Genomic DNA, 16,398 nt, shown 5'->3' on the forward strand with positions numbered 1-16,398 from the left:
CTTGATTACTAGCTTTATGTCTATGGTTCTTCCATTTTTCTAGAGTAACAATTGCATTCTCTCTCCCTCTGATTCATTTAGAGTTTAGTTTTGTTCACACATCATCTTAATCTAACCCAAATTGATATGAGCAACTGAAAACACTGCTCTAATCCTAAAGACAGTATAAAAGACTTGGAACGTTATTCTTTTTTCTGTTGCAAGGCCCACATGTTAGAACTGAATGTCCACTCCCTGTCCTGCTTCAATTCCTCTCTGAAGTGTCTTTAAGCTAATGCAAAATGAAAATCATGATTCAAGAAAGAACATTTTTAAGCCCTAGATAATTGAATGATCCAGAAAAAAAAAGCCAACACAACAGGATGATGGAAAAAAAGAAATAGGTATTGGGCTCATTACAGAGTTTCAAATTCCCAGGTAATTGGGCACCCAGATGTGCTAAAGAACTCATGAGAACAAAAGAGTTTGCATTTGAGAAAACAGAAACTCTCACATGCTGATTTACCTTAAATTTAGGTACAAATCTGGCAAACTCCTGGTGCCAGTTATTAAGAGTAGAGGCAGGTGAAATTATTAAAAAAGGTCCCCAGATGTTCTCTCTCTGTGATACACACATTAAAAAGACACAAATTAATTGAGGGAAGGGGATACAGACATAAGTTTGGTACAGCCTTACAACTATCAAATAATGGTGGCTACATAAGACAGAAAACTACATGCAACACAGCAAAACTTCCTCCTAGCACAGCAGAGTGATACAGAATCAAACACAGCAGACCTACTGTTTAACTAAAACTGATTTCTTAACAGCACAGTTATTCCCAGAACAATCTCCTTTGTTTCTGAAGGTTGCCACCTTCACATTACTAACAGGCCTTGCCATTTTGGGGAGGAAAAGACCTTCAGGTGGCATTGGAAAGCTTGGCTCCTTCACATCACATTAGAAAGCCCTCTGGTGAATAACAAAGTTGATCCATTATTGTACTGGCAGTTACAAAGTGGCCTGTGTAAGGGAGAGCCAGAGCAAGTAGAAGCACTGTTTAGGCTTCCAAAAATCTCAGGCTGTAGTGCAACGGGGAGACAAGCCTGTCTGTTATCTCCTTCATACAGACGAGCTCAAGTGCAACTGAACTGGTAAAGGAGTATAAACAAATGCACATAAATTACCACTTGGTCACTACTGCAGCTAGTTCTGCTTTCAGTATTACTTGGTTGATATCTTCTACTTTAGGCAAGTGCCTAGATGTCAATCAAGACTTCTTTTTAAAAAAAATGAAGGTATTTCTTTCTGCATGAAGCAACAGAAGTTTGCAGCTGCTTCTGTTCTGTTTGTCTGCCCTTGGCACAGAAGAATCACTATACTTCCTAAAAAAAATACTGAAATATGGAAATCCACGTCAATTGCCAGGAAACTCAGTATTTGGGCTTCACTTCTACAAGTCTCTCTGATCTGAAAAAACTCACTGAACCATGAAGTGTACAACTTGTTCTCTCACCCAGCTTTCAACATTCAGTGCCAGCGACAAGAGATTACTCAGTGAGTAATGAAAATTCTACTTTTATTTTTATATTCATACATACATACACACCCACACACTTTGAAGGCTCTACTTTAAAACAAAGGTAAAATATATTTTAAGACATTTAAGCTTTATAATCTAGAATGCTTTTCCAACGTGTCAAATGGATGCACCGTCTGTCCAGCATACTGACCAGGAATAAGATACAATCCACCTACCTCAGCCAGATGTGCAAGGAGAGCAATACTTTGTACTGTTTTACCCAGACCCATTTCATCTGCCAGGATTCCATTGATGCCCTGCAAAAGATCCATAAATGAATACCTTCACCTTACCACTTTTTAAACCATATAGGCAAGTAGAAGTGTTGAGACTGAATTTCAGGGGAGCAGTCCTGCTGTAACTACTCTGAAACACTCTACTGCCTTTTGAATCTTCTACTAAGAGATTATTTATTTCAACTGCACTTTCATTCCTCAGCCTGATATTTTTTTTTCCCTTGAGCCTGTCTGCACTTCACAATCACACTGTGAACCCAGTACCCAGACAAGAACAAGGCAGCCTTCAGTTTACCAGCTGACCCAAGTCTGAAACCGTATGCAGCACCAAGAAGCAAAAGTCTCCTCAGTGTCTAATCTAAGCACTAAAAACTTGCATAAACATCCACATAAAGAAGCTTGAACTTCATGCCCCATTCAAAGTTTCTACTTCCTAAGTAACCAAGAGTACTGATACATGGCTTACATATCCTTTCTTCTAAAGACATCACAGATTGAGTAAAAGCAGTCTGGTTTTAAAACTAGTAAGTTTTTTTTGACCCAGTTTACTCTAACAACTAAATGATCCTAAAAGTATTGAAAACTTGCAAGCTGTACTAAAATACCTGCTCATATAAGTTGGCCAGCCAATTCATGCCTTTCAGTTGGTAACCTTTCAGTTTGCCATTGAAAATGGTAGGTTGTGGAATATCTTCTCCTGCTCGGATAGAAGGGTTTGCTAAACTGTAGCTCTCTCCAAAGCCAGTGCCAGATTTGTTAGCAGCCCGTAAAGCAGCTGCACGACTCTCCTTGGCATCCTCATCAAATGATCTGGTCTAAACAGGAGGAGGAAAGAATGCATCAGATGATGAACATATCGACTTAGCAGGAAACTGTAGAAAGCTTTACATTTCACATTAAGACATATGATGTCTGCCAGAAACTAAGAGAAAACAAACTTGCTTCTCTTGCCCAAATGTTTATATTCTGCTTTCCTCTCTTTTTAGCACACACAAAAGAAAAAGGCAATGGTATTTAAATTCTAACCTGGCACCTGGGATTAAACAACCTACTTGACTGTTGCTATGAAAGATCTTGGTTCTGTGGCCTCTACCAATTACTCTGCTTTCTCTTCCACTTCATGAATCCAACAAATACATACCCGGGCCTGATGAATCTGGTAAGCATCCTCAGCATTCTTCAGAGCTTGGGCCTTGTAATAGTTACTGTCTGAAAACAACATCTCCACGTTAGAGCTCTGAGGCAGTAGCCACCCAAATTAACACAAAGATTAATTATAGTAACTACAGTAGTGCTTCTTACATGGAAGGATTTGTGCCTGACATTGTAAGCTTGCACAACAAAAGCGTGAAGTACACTAAATTTGGAAGGAGTGCAGAGGAAGGATTGTAGATGAATCGCTTACCATAATCATCTTGAGTGATGTTGACCACTACTCCTCCACCAATATCAATCTGCCTTTGGGTAGAGCTGTCTTCCAGTTTACGTAAGATTTCCTCCTGGATCCCATCGTGTCCAATATCTCGTTTACGACTCATAAAATGGGCATATAATTCAGTTTGTGTGATCAGGAAGTTAAGTTTACGCTGCTGTCTCTTAGCCTAAGAGAAGAGCATTGGCAAAAAAAACAGATGAAGGGGGGAAAAAAACAGAACAGAAGTTTAATGCTTGAAATACCATTAAAGAAAGACACTCTAATGATATGTCAACAACTTATCTATCTAGATTATGTTATGCACAGCACTGGGATATCTAAGTGCTAGAATACTGGCTGCATAGAAGAACACCAACCACCACCATAAAGATCTATATTCAAATATAAAATGGTTGTGAATGAAATGTTCTTTTCAATTCAGTCATCATGGCAAAGAACACCATCATCTGAGTTTTTAAAAGTGTACAGTTTTGCTTGCACTGAAAATTAAAAGATTGTCAAAAGTCCAGAGGATTTTACTGTAAACAGTAAAATAACCAAGTAGTTAAAAGTGCTCTCATGACAACCCAATTCTAACATTCTGTTATTCACTAGTAAAGAGAATTATGGTAGAATATGTGAAATAAATGACTAGGTAATACAGTTGAGTTATTATCATTGTTCAGTGGCCAGAAAGATGTTGCAGAAACTCTGTTCATTCTTAGGGTTCTCGCTGAAACACAAGGTAACAACCATAAATCCACTAGAGAGCTTTGGCAGAGAATCATAGAATGGTAGAGGTTGGAAGGGATCTTTAGAGATCATCCAGTCCAACCCCCCTGCAGAAGCAGGTCCATCTAGATCAGGTCACACAGGAACGCGTCCAGGCAGATCTTGTAGACCTCCAAGGACGGAGCCTCCACACCCTCCCTGGGCAGCGTGGGAAGCTTTTTCTTATATGCAACCCCTGTTACTATGTGAGTTCATGAAGCTGTCACTTGAACAACAAAAAAAGCAATCACAGTCACATATATAAATTACAAAATCAGTTTACAAGAGTGGGAAAAAAGGAGAAAATTCAAATGTGAATGAAAAGGTAGCTTGACTTCAGGGCCCAGAATGATGTACATCACAAAAGCTTGGCCCTTACCAACACAAGAGTTAGGTATGCCTGAGACACACATGCTGCTTCTCTAATCCCTTCCTCCATTTCACTTATGAAGAATTTACACATTTCTAAGGGTTTTTTAATCACCTCCAGCTAACATTAGATGAATTACATTCAAAGACTTTAAGATACTAGAAGCTGTAAGTGGAAAACCACTGAAACAGAACCAACAGCTGAATTTCATGGCCTGGATTTCGAAACTCAAATTATCCAGTCACTTCTATATCTCTTCAACAGATTAATTATCAATAATCTGTGGTTCTATTGTACCTCTCTCATCTCCTCATCCAGCTTGCGTTGCTCCAGAGCCTCTTTCTCGGCTCGTTTGCGATGTTCTTTTTCCACCTTTTCATACTTTTTCCAGTAGAGAAGCATCTCCTTGGTAAGTCGACGTGCCCGTGGCAGGGTTTCCTTGCAATTTTTCTGGGCTTGGATAGCAGCTCGTCGTACCTCTCTCATGCACTGATGGGCAAGCTGGAGACAAGCAAGGTTTTGGAAACAGTGGTGAAACATGCAGATTGTAAAGAACACCATCAATAAACAACATCAAATTTAATAGTAACCAAGTCTGATACTTCAGAAGATTAAGAACTATGACACTTCACTCAGCAGTAATGCTTCTGAATTGGCAAGAGACAATGCAAGCTTCCAAAAACCTCCTGAGATGGTGGAGAAGACAACACCTGAAGACAGTTTCAGAATGGCACGGTACTTAAAGGATTGATCTGGTGAGTAGGTCCTTAAAAGGAGACTCAATAGATCAGAGTTCAAGGCCTGCCTGCAACTTCTAGACACTTCTTGTGGTTCTCTTCTCACTGTTTTAATGTCTGCTGCAACAGCAGTATTGGTGGAACACAGAATTCCATGCCCACTCATACACTGAGAAGTAGGGGAGTATCCCACAATTTTCTTACCAAGGATAACACAATGTAATTTTTGATTCTTGTATAAATAAATGCCATTGTCATAACTTGCTGGGTTTGATGTTTGTGACAAGGATTTTATTCCTCCACTAAAATTTGCACATGAGCAATCCTGATAACTCAGATTTCAAATGACCAAACAAAATGAAAACAAAGGGAAAAAAAGGGGGAATTTCAAAGCCTCTGAGTCTGCTGCATCACTCTCTTGCCAAAATGTCATTTGGGATACCTACAAATATAATAACCACAGGCTGTTTGCCCAGACACCACAAGGAAATCCAGTCTCTGCTAGCTAAGGAGGGCCATGGTAGGGAACTTACCTTCAGCAAGTTTTCTTAGATATATACATGCAGATCCTTTTCTGCATCCCTTACACAGATGATGCTAACTTTCTCCATAAATTATTATAGAGAAGGGAAAATTCCCTACATCAATTTGCCTGTGATGACTCCCAGCCACGTACTTGATTACCTTTTCATTGGCCACATATAAGAATCAGACAGGCAAGCCTTAACACTTAAAAAATGCTCAGAAAGCCATTACCAAGTGTTTCTGAAGTAAAGCTTTCTATGTAGAAACAATGTCACTTCTCAGAGGAGATTCTGATGAGATGAATTCCTTTTGCAATCACTTAAGCAGAAAATTGTTCTATTTTTAATTTCAGCTCCTATATATACTCATGTAAATTAAAACATTTAATATTCCCAGAGCCCCTTTGATTTAAACAAGAATGCTTAAACCAGCAAATTCCAAGTAGTGGATTGATGGGCAGTTCAAAAGCCAACAAAGTGTACCAAAGTAATTAATTCATGGTGCAAAAGACCAGTAAAAGCTCATGAACAAAATGCATGTTGTTTGTTTCATCTGTTGCTTATGAAACATTCCAAAATTACACATCTGAAAAATTAAAAGCCTTATACTAAATGACAAATCACTTCTGTACAATGCTTTCTGCTATACTGCCCTGCTAGTATAGTCAATATTGGAAGAAACAGAAGAAACAAAGAGGTTACACTTTGATTATTACATCCAGTAGAGATGACAGAATAAACCTCAACACTCCTTACCTTTTTGCTGTTGGTTAGAAACAGGTTGCGAGCTGAGGCTTTTTGTTTGTAGGCCTACAAGAGAATACCACCTTAAAATTAGTTAAAGAGTAATGGCTTCAGTGGTTTAAAAGATCACTACCCAGTCCCAGTCTTCAGCAGATACATGGGCCAACTTCTTCCATGCACACTATTGAATAATTTGGTGCAGGTGCTTTAAGTACTTTTTATTTTGACTAAAAAAATATCTTAATTAGTCAAAGCATACATAAATGTATTCCAGCTCCTGAAGGAAGCACCTCATTTTTCAGGAGCATTTCTTTAATTAGTACTATTGCATAGCCAGGTTCTCCTATGCCACTGTTATCACTGAAGTAAACAGCAAAAATTTCCACTGTTTCCCAAAGATGTTAAGAATTAATGTAGATCCTGTGTTCTCCATGTAATCAAAATCAGCCTTTTAAAAATATAAGGTTTATCACACTGCATGTAACTTTTGCCTGGCTTTTAAGTTCCTAAAGGATGATACAGCTATCACTCATACTCAGCCTCCTGAAATTCAATGTCTATTAACTGTGAACTCCAAAAGGCAGGTTGTAAGGTCCACTCTGATCACCTCTCAGAAAACGAGCAACAGCAATCCCAGCTTTCTATCTCAAAAGCTCATCCTGTAAATGATACACTTCTCTCTAGACTGTTTCTGAAATGAGTTTCAAATACCATATGTGCTACAATGTTTGAAACACTCCTAGGGATAACATAAACCTCAATATTGGTTTGCTCTACACTGCTATCCTATAGATTAGTAGGAGCAGATGCTAGACCTTACTATTCACAGAAAAAGGTGGGATAGCCAAAGGAAAGCAGTGGCAAAGCACTGCATAGAATCACAGAATCACAGAATGGTAGAGGTTTGAAGGGATCTTTAGAGATCATCTTGTCCAACCCCTCTGCCAAAGCAGGTCCATCTAGATCAGGTCACACAGGAATGAGTTCGGGAGAGTTTTGAAGACCTCCAGAGAAGGAGCCTCCACATCCTCCCTGGGCAGCCTGTGCCAGGGCTCCCTCATCTCAACAGAGAAATAGTTTTTTCTTATGTTTAAATGGAACTTTTTATGTTCCAGCTTCATCCCCTTACCCCCTGTCCTGTCACTGGATACAACAGAAAAAAGTGCTGCCCCAAGCTCCTGACACCCACCGTTTAGATATTTGTAAATATTAATGAGATTCCCCCTCAGTCTCCTCTTCTCCAGACTAAACAGTCCCAGTTCCTGCAGTCTTTCCTCATAAGGAAGATGCTCCAGTCCCCTGATCATCTTGGTGGCCTTGCATTGGACTCTCCACAAGTTCTCTGTCCCTCTTGGGCACGCTCCACTTGATATCATTGGTGACAGCAAATTACCACCACACTTCGCTTACAAAGTACGGAATATCAGTTTAGTCATTAATGACCATCAGGAAAAACAAGGCCTGACTTCACTGTTTTTCCAAGTGTCAACTCCCACACTAAGTTTATTTTCTGTATCACTTTCTTGTTACCATCACTGACCTAGTGCCATTAGCTGAGCTCACCTTTGGTAACTCCTTTTTAACGATGCTAAGCCACACTTTCCTCCGACGTGCGTTAAGTTGCTCAATAGACAAATGCTTTTTCTTGGACCCAGGTGGTGGTGTATCCTGAGAAAACTTGGCAAAAACTTTGGTCTGGTGATGGTGGCGTCGTGGTGACTCCTCTGAAGAGAGCTCTTCATCCCGTCTCCTCTTTTTCTTTACTTTTTTCAACTTGCCTGTGGTGCAACAAGGAGCATCAAAATGAATTCTTTGTCTAATTTTGGGATACAGTTTACTCAGGAAAGATACCTGACTAAATATCTGAGTCAACTTATCTAGGGAACCAACAAAAAAGCCAAACTTATCCATATTTGCCACCTCTGGTACCATCTGTTTATCACATTAGCTGTTTCCTCATTATTTCATAATGGAAAGATTTACCTGTTTGATAAATATGAGGGTGAAATGCAGTTTTTACACACAAGGAAACATGCCTTAAGAGTTAAAATGTCTTGGACTTAGCTTCTTGCTTTGTGGTAAAATTCAATTAAAAGATGTGAAAAGGTAGGATATTTAAAGGTAACAACAGCAGCTTTTGGTAAAGCGAGTCTCAAACCAAACTCCTCAGCAGTTGAAAGAGTATATGGCATGTTATCATGTACTACAGATACCAGCTTTCAGAAGAAATCCATAATGATATCAGACTATTAAAAACATTCTTTGTGAGCATGAAAAATCATCATTCAATAAAATAAAATACACAGTTAAAGGAGCTTGCAGAAAGATAGGAAAGAAGGAAGTCCCAAATAGTCCCATAAACCACAGCTCAAACTTAAGTACTTGTACTAGAGAGAATTCACCTTACACTGACAGTTCATAGTCTTCTCCTTCTGCTTATTTATAGTTACAGCTGCTTGGCAGCTCAACCAAGAAAGAAAACTGTACCTTCTGGCAAACATGCATCTGAGAAACTCCAGCAGAGATGTTACAAAAGTAACTCTATTTTAATTCACATTGGTTATCAGTTCTCTCTAATTTCCAGGAAACATTCCTTTCCTATTCATTTGAATTCCATACTCAGGAAGAACTGCAGCAGCTACTGAGTAAATTCTTTTTCAAGGAACTATCATGTTTTCAAAGACCTCTGAGTAAACAGGCCATGATCCACAACAGTATTTATGGATTCTGAAGTAATGACTACAATGTACCTGCTGAGTAACTCTCTTATTCTAGATTCAAAGGTTCAAAGAAAATCTAAAGCCATGAACTTTTTCCCCTTCAGCTTTCTAGAAGCCAGAAGATAAAGCACAGTACTTTCTGAACACTTTTCTTTGACAGAACTGGCTATTTCTGTGAAAAAAAAACCCAAAAGTTTTGATCCTACACGTTTATTCCAAGGAAATCATGTAAGAAAGAAGTTTAATCACAGCAACCCTTTAAAGCCACATGGTCAGTCACTTACCTTTTAATTTCTTCTCTTCTTTAAACTTCTTCTTCTTGGGCCCTAGCAGGTGGCGCTGCTGCTCATAGTAAGGATCGTGTGTAGAGAGGAGTCCTGCACTGTAGTACTGGTATTGCTGCAACTGAAGTGGATGGAAATGAGCAGAGTCATGCAAATGACACAGAGCAGATAACAGAGAAGGCAGGTAGAGATCTTGATCATAAATAAAGAGATCAGAAAAAACATACACATGTCCATATTTACTATTGTCATCAAGGATCATACAATGTCCAAATTGAAACCACTGCTTCCAGAGGTGGCCTCTAAGTACTCTACAGGGAGCCAAGCCCATTCTGTTAAGACAGGAAGAGTGGGCAAGTGAAGTTTACACTTCCAAAACATACTGCTCTCTTTTCCATTAGGGTGCAGCTCAGCAAGATAGCATGTTAAAAAAACATTTTACTGTGAGGGTGAGGGAGCCCTGGCACAGGCTGCCAGGGTTGTAGAGCCTCCTTCCTCGGAGGTCTTCAAGACCCACCTGGACATGTTCCTATGTGATGTGACCTAGGTGAACCTGCTTCTGTGGGGGGGGTGGACTAGGTGATCTCTAAAGCTCCCTTCCAACCCCTGCCATTCTGTTTCTATGATTCTATGAAAATATTAAATAACTATATGTAGAAACAAGCAAATTACAGACAGGAAATAACCATTTAAAACCTAAGCATACTATGAAGTTAATAAAAGATTTTTGAGAGGTGAGAACTTCAGCATAAACAAACTTATTTGGACAAACGTGCCTCCCCTCCTCATAACTGTGATCTGACAATGACTTGGTTATTTCCACTTGATATGTTTTCTTGATAGTCTGGAAATAAATATTTGTGTAAAATCTAACAAAAGTTATGACCTGTGTAAAACAATTATGAATATTATGTTTAGCAGGCTGCCCAGGGAGGGTGTGGAGGCTCCTTCTCTGGAGGTTTCCAAACCTGCCTGGACATGTTCCTGTGTGATCTGATGGAGGGGAACCTGATTTAGCAGGAGGTTGGACTGGATGAGCTCTAGAGGTTTCTTCCAACCTCTACCATTCTGTGATTTCAAGAAGCTAACACAATCTCAGCTCAGAATTTAACAAGTAAACAAAGGAAAGAAGTGGACAGAAGCGAAGAACTGGCTGGGAGAATATTTCTTCACTCTTTCTGGAGAAATTTCAAAAGAATATGAAACAAGAAGACAAGTGATAATATCTGGCACATCCTCTGACAGCAAAATAGGATGACTTCCTTCATCTGAGAGTACTTTCTGCTGCAATTCAATACAGCAATGAAAATAATGTCTGCAAAAGCCCTTATAATTTGAAGAAATGTCATTATAATAAAAACAATCATAAAATTTGGCCTAGTATTAGGAAAAATGCAAAGATACAGCAGATTCTTTTCTAACAAGGGAAAAAGAAAAAAGAGACTATGAGGAGAAAATCCAAAATTAAAGAAAGAAAGGCAGTAAAACTCTAAAGAATGACAAACAATAAGGAAGAAAACTAGCAACTTCCTTTCGAGAAGGTAAACCTTTTGCCTAACTGCTCATCACCTCAATGATGATTCAAGTATACTGCTTGAAGCTTAAATACACAATTTCAGCCCTGAACAGTAGTTACTACCTGTATTAGAATTTAACCCACAGCATCTCAGTTTTCATATATATTATGCAAATCTTGCATTCTAGCACCCAATATTTGTTCTAGTGACTGGGACAGAGAGTATTCTGAAAGCTATATATAACTCATGTGCCAGTATGAGCTACATATATTACTGACAGATTGTCAGCAAAAGCCATCAACAGCTTTTCAGTGTGTATGTAATTAAATAACCCTTGTCTGAAACTGATGTCAGAGTGTTCTAATCTACCAAACAACAGGATATCTTCCCATCCACAAAATATTATGGCTTTTGATAAATATGCAAGAGCAGTTAAAATAACACAGCTGAAGGAAAGAATAAAACTCAAGGAAACACAGAAATTCTGCATTTTTACCTCTTTGTCTTTGCTGTATTTGCTTTGATGCAGTTTCTTATATTTGTGTAATCGCAGCATGTTGTGAAGTTCCTCCCTTGAAAGAGAAAATTCTTCTTCGTCCTCTCCATCCTCATCACTTGGTGAATCTGTGTCACTGGAGTCATCACTCAGAAGGATACTCTAACAAGAATAAACAGAAACAAAGTTTAACAACTACAAGCCCCTATTCTGAATTGTTTATCTATGAAAAGCACTCTTGAGCCTTTACCTAATAAAGGGCTGTGGGTCTGGCCCAAGGACAATACTTAACATTTACAGAAATGCCTCAAATGGAAAATAGTTTTCTGAGGTATATACCATGTAGCAGTGACTCCAATTTGTGGGGAGCTATTTTTCTGCTAGTTTGATGATAGTTAAGTCATTTTACAATCCACTTCCACTTGTAGTCTCAAAAAAGCAGCAGCAAGAAAATCCAGGACGCAAGGAGGGGTATTTTGAGATGTATGGTTGCAGGTGCTACCCCATTTGTAGTTTGGCCTTCTATTCTACCACTTCCACCTGTATAAGTGTAGTGGTTTAGGCCCATCAGGGAACAAAAAACTACAATAAGCCTCAAGTACCTGAGGACTGCCAAAGGGCAGGAAGAGCTTAATTGCCCTTTAAGGTTCAGGACAAAACAGAGCAGGCTACTCAGCTTGGAGAAGAAAACAGAAAATAATTTAATGCAATATCAACTAAAACATAACCTTAAAACCCAAAACATAACCAAAAAAAAACAACACAGGGTGGTACAACAATGAAGAGTCCGACCAGCCCTTTAAGACCACTTTCTCCCCACTCCTCCCCTCTTCCCAGGCTCGAAGCCCTGATCCCGGGGTTTTTACCTCCCCCTGAACGGCCCAGGGGGGCAGGGAGTGGGGGTTCCAGTCAGTCTGTTCCTGATGGCTTCTGCCCTCTGTCCCTCCTCAGGGTAAGTGAGCTCAGCACCAGTCCTCCCTGCAAGCCCTGGGGTCCCTCACACACACACAGCCCTGCCCGGGCTGCTCCCACGCGCATTGATCCCAGAGGCTGCAGCTCCTCTCTGCCTCTCGTGTGGGGCTGCTCTGGGCCCGCAGGCTCCAGCACAGCCTGGGCCATGGCCCCTCCTCACACAGTCCATCATCCGTCTGGGTGCACCCCCAGAGCTGCTGGTGGCTCTCAGCCCTGCCATGGCCCTACATGGGTTGCAGGGGTACAGCTGCATTCTCACTACGGCTTGCAGAGGGGTCTCTGGCCTGGTGCTCCTCCTTCCTTCCTCCTTCTCTGACTGTGGGGTCCACATGGCCGCCTCCATCTTGTATCACTCTTACACCTCCTGCCAGCACTTCAGATTTCCTTCCCTAAATAGTGATGGCAGAGGCGCTAGATTGGCCCAGCTGGGCTGGAGGTGGGTGTGAACCCAGGAGCCAGGGGAGAGTCCAAAAACTCTTTAAAAACTCTTTACCGGGTGTTCGCTGCAACCCCCTCCCCCTGTTACCAAGCAAAGGCTGCTCCTTGCTAAACCATGACAGTAAGTTGCAGCAGGTTTGGCTTGTCTGACCTCTTGGCAACCCGTTTTTGCTAATTAGGGAAGGCTACAGTACAATGAAAGTGCAAAGATGGCATAAAGCCACAATTCCACTCTTTCCTTCCATCTTCATCTGGACCTTGTACTGAGTTCCATATTAGAAACAATTTTTCAGCCAAGTCCCAAATGTCCGTTTAATGGATTTCATACTGGATCATTTTAATTTGGACAGTGTGCTAAAGTTACTTCAAGTTTCTGAATGTATACTCTGAAATTTAGCTAAAAATGCTGCTGCTCACCCAAACTGAAATGTCTGCTGTCCATTTTGCCACAAAACAAAAATGAAAGCCTCAAATCTACAGAGACTAGAATACTATTTTGTTCTACCCAAAGTCTAACACAACATTCGTTATCAACTGTCGTATATTCTTCTGTCTTTCCATGTCCAAGATGAGAAGCCTCTGTAGGCAGCTTTGGTGTTTTTTCTTAATGTAAAAAAAACCACAAACCACTCAAACCAAATAAAAAAACAACAAAACACACACTGCTTTCTTTCTTCTTAGCAAGGGACACTAGCTCCAGTTACCTCAAAACAAAATAGTGCAGCAAACAACAAGCCAATGTAGAACAAGACTAAAGGAAAAATTTTACCTTGTATCTCTAATTCAGTGTCAGATTCTGCATCAATTAAATTGCATCACACAACTTAGTGTCGCTCTTAAAAACACACTAGTCTAGCTTCTTGAGTTGTATATGTGAAATAAAACTAAACAGACTACTGAGAGGAAACTCTGTGTAAACTTAGTGTGTTTGGAAATGGTATCTTTGATAACTGTGACAAGTGCTCAACTTATTTTCTTGTTGCCACCTGCTTGCTACATTTCTATACCATGATCTACATTGAATGACAAGATGGAATGACTCATCACTGTCTACAGGGTGTTGACTGCAAATCTACTCACAGATTTCATAATAGCTGCATTCTTTCCCAATATTCTTACCTTTAGCCACTTTCTGCTTTTCTTCAGTTTGGAAAAGTTGTACAAGCTCCCTTTTTCAGACTTTGGTTCTGTTTAGAGGAAAAAAAATAAAGTTCTTAAGAAATAATGCTTTTCTCAGCTTGTCCCAAAGCAAGCAGAGACTCCACCTTGAGCATGCCCACCTGGCTGCAGCACTCCATTCAGGGAATGTGTGTTTAGCATCCCAGAATTGCCTGCTCCAGAAGATTCCCCAAGTAAAGAGTTTGGAGGCTCTTCCTTGACTTGCATCATGGGATCCCCAGACTGAGACAGCAAAGGATTGTCATCCAATCCATCTTCACTTTCATCACTGCAAGAAGATACACAATATGTGACAGTGAAAGGAAAACATTCAAAAGAGGAGAGGCCTATGCAACTTGCATGTGGCAGTTTGTCTAAAGGTTTCAGACTTGAGACAGCTCTAGATGTAGTTTTACACATTAGAAATATTGCTGTTAATAATTTTCCATTAACCCCTCAGCAGTAGTTAATCATCAGACTAGCTGGCTATGCTATCAACCTGCCCCTTCAGTCTTTACCCAGGTATCTATTTTGAGAAGTATGATCTAAGCAAGAAACTAAAATCAAGTCAAACCAAAGCATAATATTGTCATCCTCAGCACTACTGGGCACATAAGAAATACAAAGCCACATTTTTCCTGCTCCTGTGGATCTTACTACATACTTATAAATACACCTCTTATCTATTACACACAGAGTTGCCAGTTCTGTAACTGCAATTCCAAAACACAGGTGAAAGTAAACATAAATTACTTAGGGATAGAAAAGTATCTCGATGAATCACTTCTCTTTACTACAATTTACTTACATACAAATCCTGCATCTGACACCAGTCTTTGCATTTCACTCACAGTTACAGGGCAGGTCCCTGAAAAGTCAACTTAGTGCTTTGTTAATCCTTCTTTTGCAGACGGTTTTAGCCACTTAGATGTGAAGAAGAGCTTTAAAATATCGTGCTCATTTGTGCATGAGCTGACAGCACACAGATAATTCAGCGTGAGCTAAGCGAAGCCCAGTACAAAGTCTTTAAAAGAAAAGAGTTTATCATGGAAAAGTCACTACTAAACCCTTAAATTGTCACCTGGGAACAATATAATAAAATTTCTTGTCTTTCCTTGGTATTCCCAATGGAAAGAGGAAAAAGCTTTAGTACCTGGATATACTCCTGTTAAAGATGGCAGATGTCTGTCGTAAAAAATGATCCAGTTGCAGAGCTTTCTCCAGATATTGCAGATAAAGAGGTTTTGCCAGCTCTGAGCAGCTGCCATCTTCCCTGCCACCCAGCTCCGATGCCATAGAACAAACTTCTCCTCATGCACAGGTGCCTTTGAACACACAGCTGTTAAGAAGAAAAACAAGAGCCATCACCACCACCATCTCTGAAAGGGAACAACCTCGGTGAGCAGGCAAAGCTATTACACCAAATGCTAGTATTTCACAAATCAAGTAACTGAGGCAGTTCTGGGCAAAAAGCCTAAGTTGAAGTTAACAGGTATATGAAACAAATAAACAGAACTTCACACTAAACTTTCCACCATAATATCCCTACAACCAAAACCTAGATTCCTAGTTTTTTTCTGGTTTATGACTTGGTGGATGCTCTTTGATAGGACTGAGCACTGCACTGACCTAGTTTGATAATCCAAAGGGTGACATAGAAATGCAGAGTGCAACAAAGCCAGTCCTTGAACACCTAAAGCAAACTTCACTCACTACTAAAGATAATGTGTTTAACTCCGAATGGAAGGCAGCCGTGTATCATGGAAGCTGCACGAAAGCAACTAAATTATTCTCAAATTGAATCATTTCTATATATATCTTACTCCAAAAACAAAGGGCTACTGAAAATATCATTCTTTTATTTTTACCATTCAGTTCCCAGCTGTAGTCTACAGAATACTGGTAAGACTTTTCCTTTACTTTAAAGCAATGCTACTCTTAAAGCACTGTGAACATAGCTGTTGCCTGTTGACAAACAAGCTACAAATACTTGACCAGAAAAAGCTTCTAAAATTCAACTGCTATCTTTGTTAGAGAAAAAGCAACACATAATTAGCAATGGCATTTTTTATATCTACAAATTCAGAAAATACTCTATCTTTATGGGGTTTTTCTACTGGTAAAAACAGCCTGCCTGGGTTTTAAGTTTCTATTTCTTCTCAGGATTTTAGATTCTTCAGGAGACTCAAACACTTTACCCCACGTAAAATTTGTATAGTACATACTTGAAAAACAAAGTTATGGAAACACTGTATTGCTCTGTCAACTGCAGTTTTATTTTTCTTCAACTACAAAAGATGTCATAGCAACTGTTACAGCAATAGCTCTGTCAACTGCAATTTTATTTTGCTTCCATTACAAAGGATGACAGAATCACAGAATGGTCAGGGTTGGAAGGGATCTCTAAAGATCATCCAGCCCAACCCCAGAAGATGCCATCACTGGTATAATAATA

At 39.8% G+C, this 16,398-nt stretch overlaps 1 protein-coding gene across 3 annotated transcripts in view; it reads right to left on the reverse strand.

The window, feature by feature from the left end:
• The window catches only part of INO80 (INO80 complex ATPase subunit), a 70,354-nt gene that overhangs the window by 46,732 nt on the left and 7,224 nt on the right, over nt 1-16,398 (reverse strand). For all 3 annotated transcript variants that reach the window (XM_061997986.1, XM_061997985.1, XM_061997984.1), the window contains exons 2-14: nt 15,097-15,282; nt 14,066-14,232; nt 13,905-13,972; nt 11,376-11,537; nt 9,363-9,483; nt 7,922-8,136; nt 6,371-6,424; nt 4,651-4,854; nt 3,204-3,399; nt 2,940-3,007; nt 2,404-2,613; nt 1,739-1,819; nt 506-601 (exon numbers count right to left, since the gene is read on the reverse strand). In XM_061997986.1, the coding sequence (XP_061853970.1) occupies nt 506-601; nt 1,739-1,819; nt 2,404-2,613; nt 2,940-3,007; nt 3,204-3,399; nt 4,651-4,854; nt 6,371-6,424; nt 7,922-8,136; nt 9,363-9,483; nt 11,376-11,537; nt 13,905-13,972; nt 14,066-14,232; nt 15,097-15,239 (1,785 nt within the window). In that variant the 5' untranslated portion in view covers nt 15,240-15,282. The remainder of the gene's footprint in view (nt 1-505; nt 602-1,738; nt 1,820-2,403; nt 2,614-2,939; nt 3,008-3,203; nt 3,400-4,650; nt 4,855-6,370; nt 6,425-7,921; nt 8,137-9,362; nt 9,484-11,375; nt 11,538-13,904; nt 13,973-14,065; nt 14,233-15,096; nt 15,283-16,398) is intronic.

This window comes from Colius striatus, chromosome 6 (genome assembly GCF_028858725.1).
Source record: "Colius striatus isolate bColStr4 chromosome 6, bColStr4.1.hap1, whole genome shotgun sequence".
In the NCBI taxonomy this organism is placed as follows: Eukaryota; Metazoa; Chordata; class Aves; order Coliiformes; family Coliidae; genus Colius; species Colius striatus.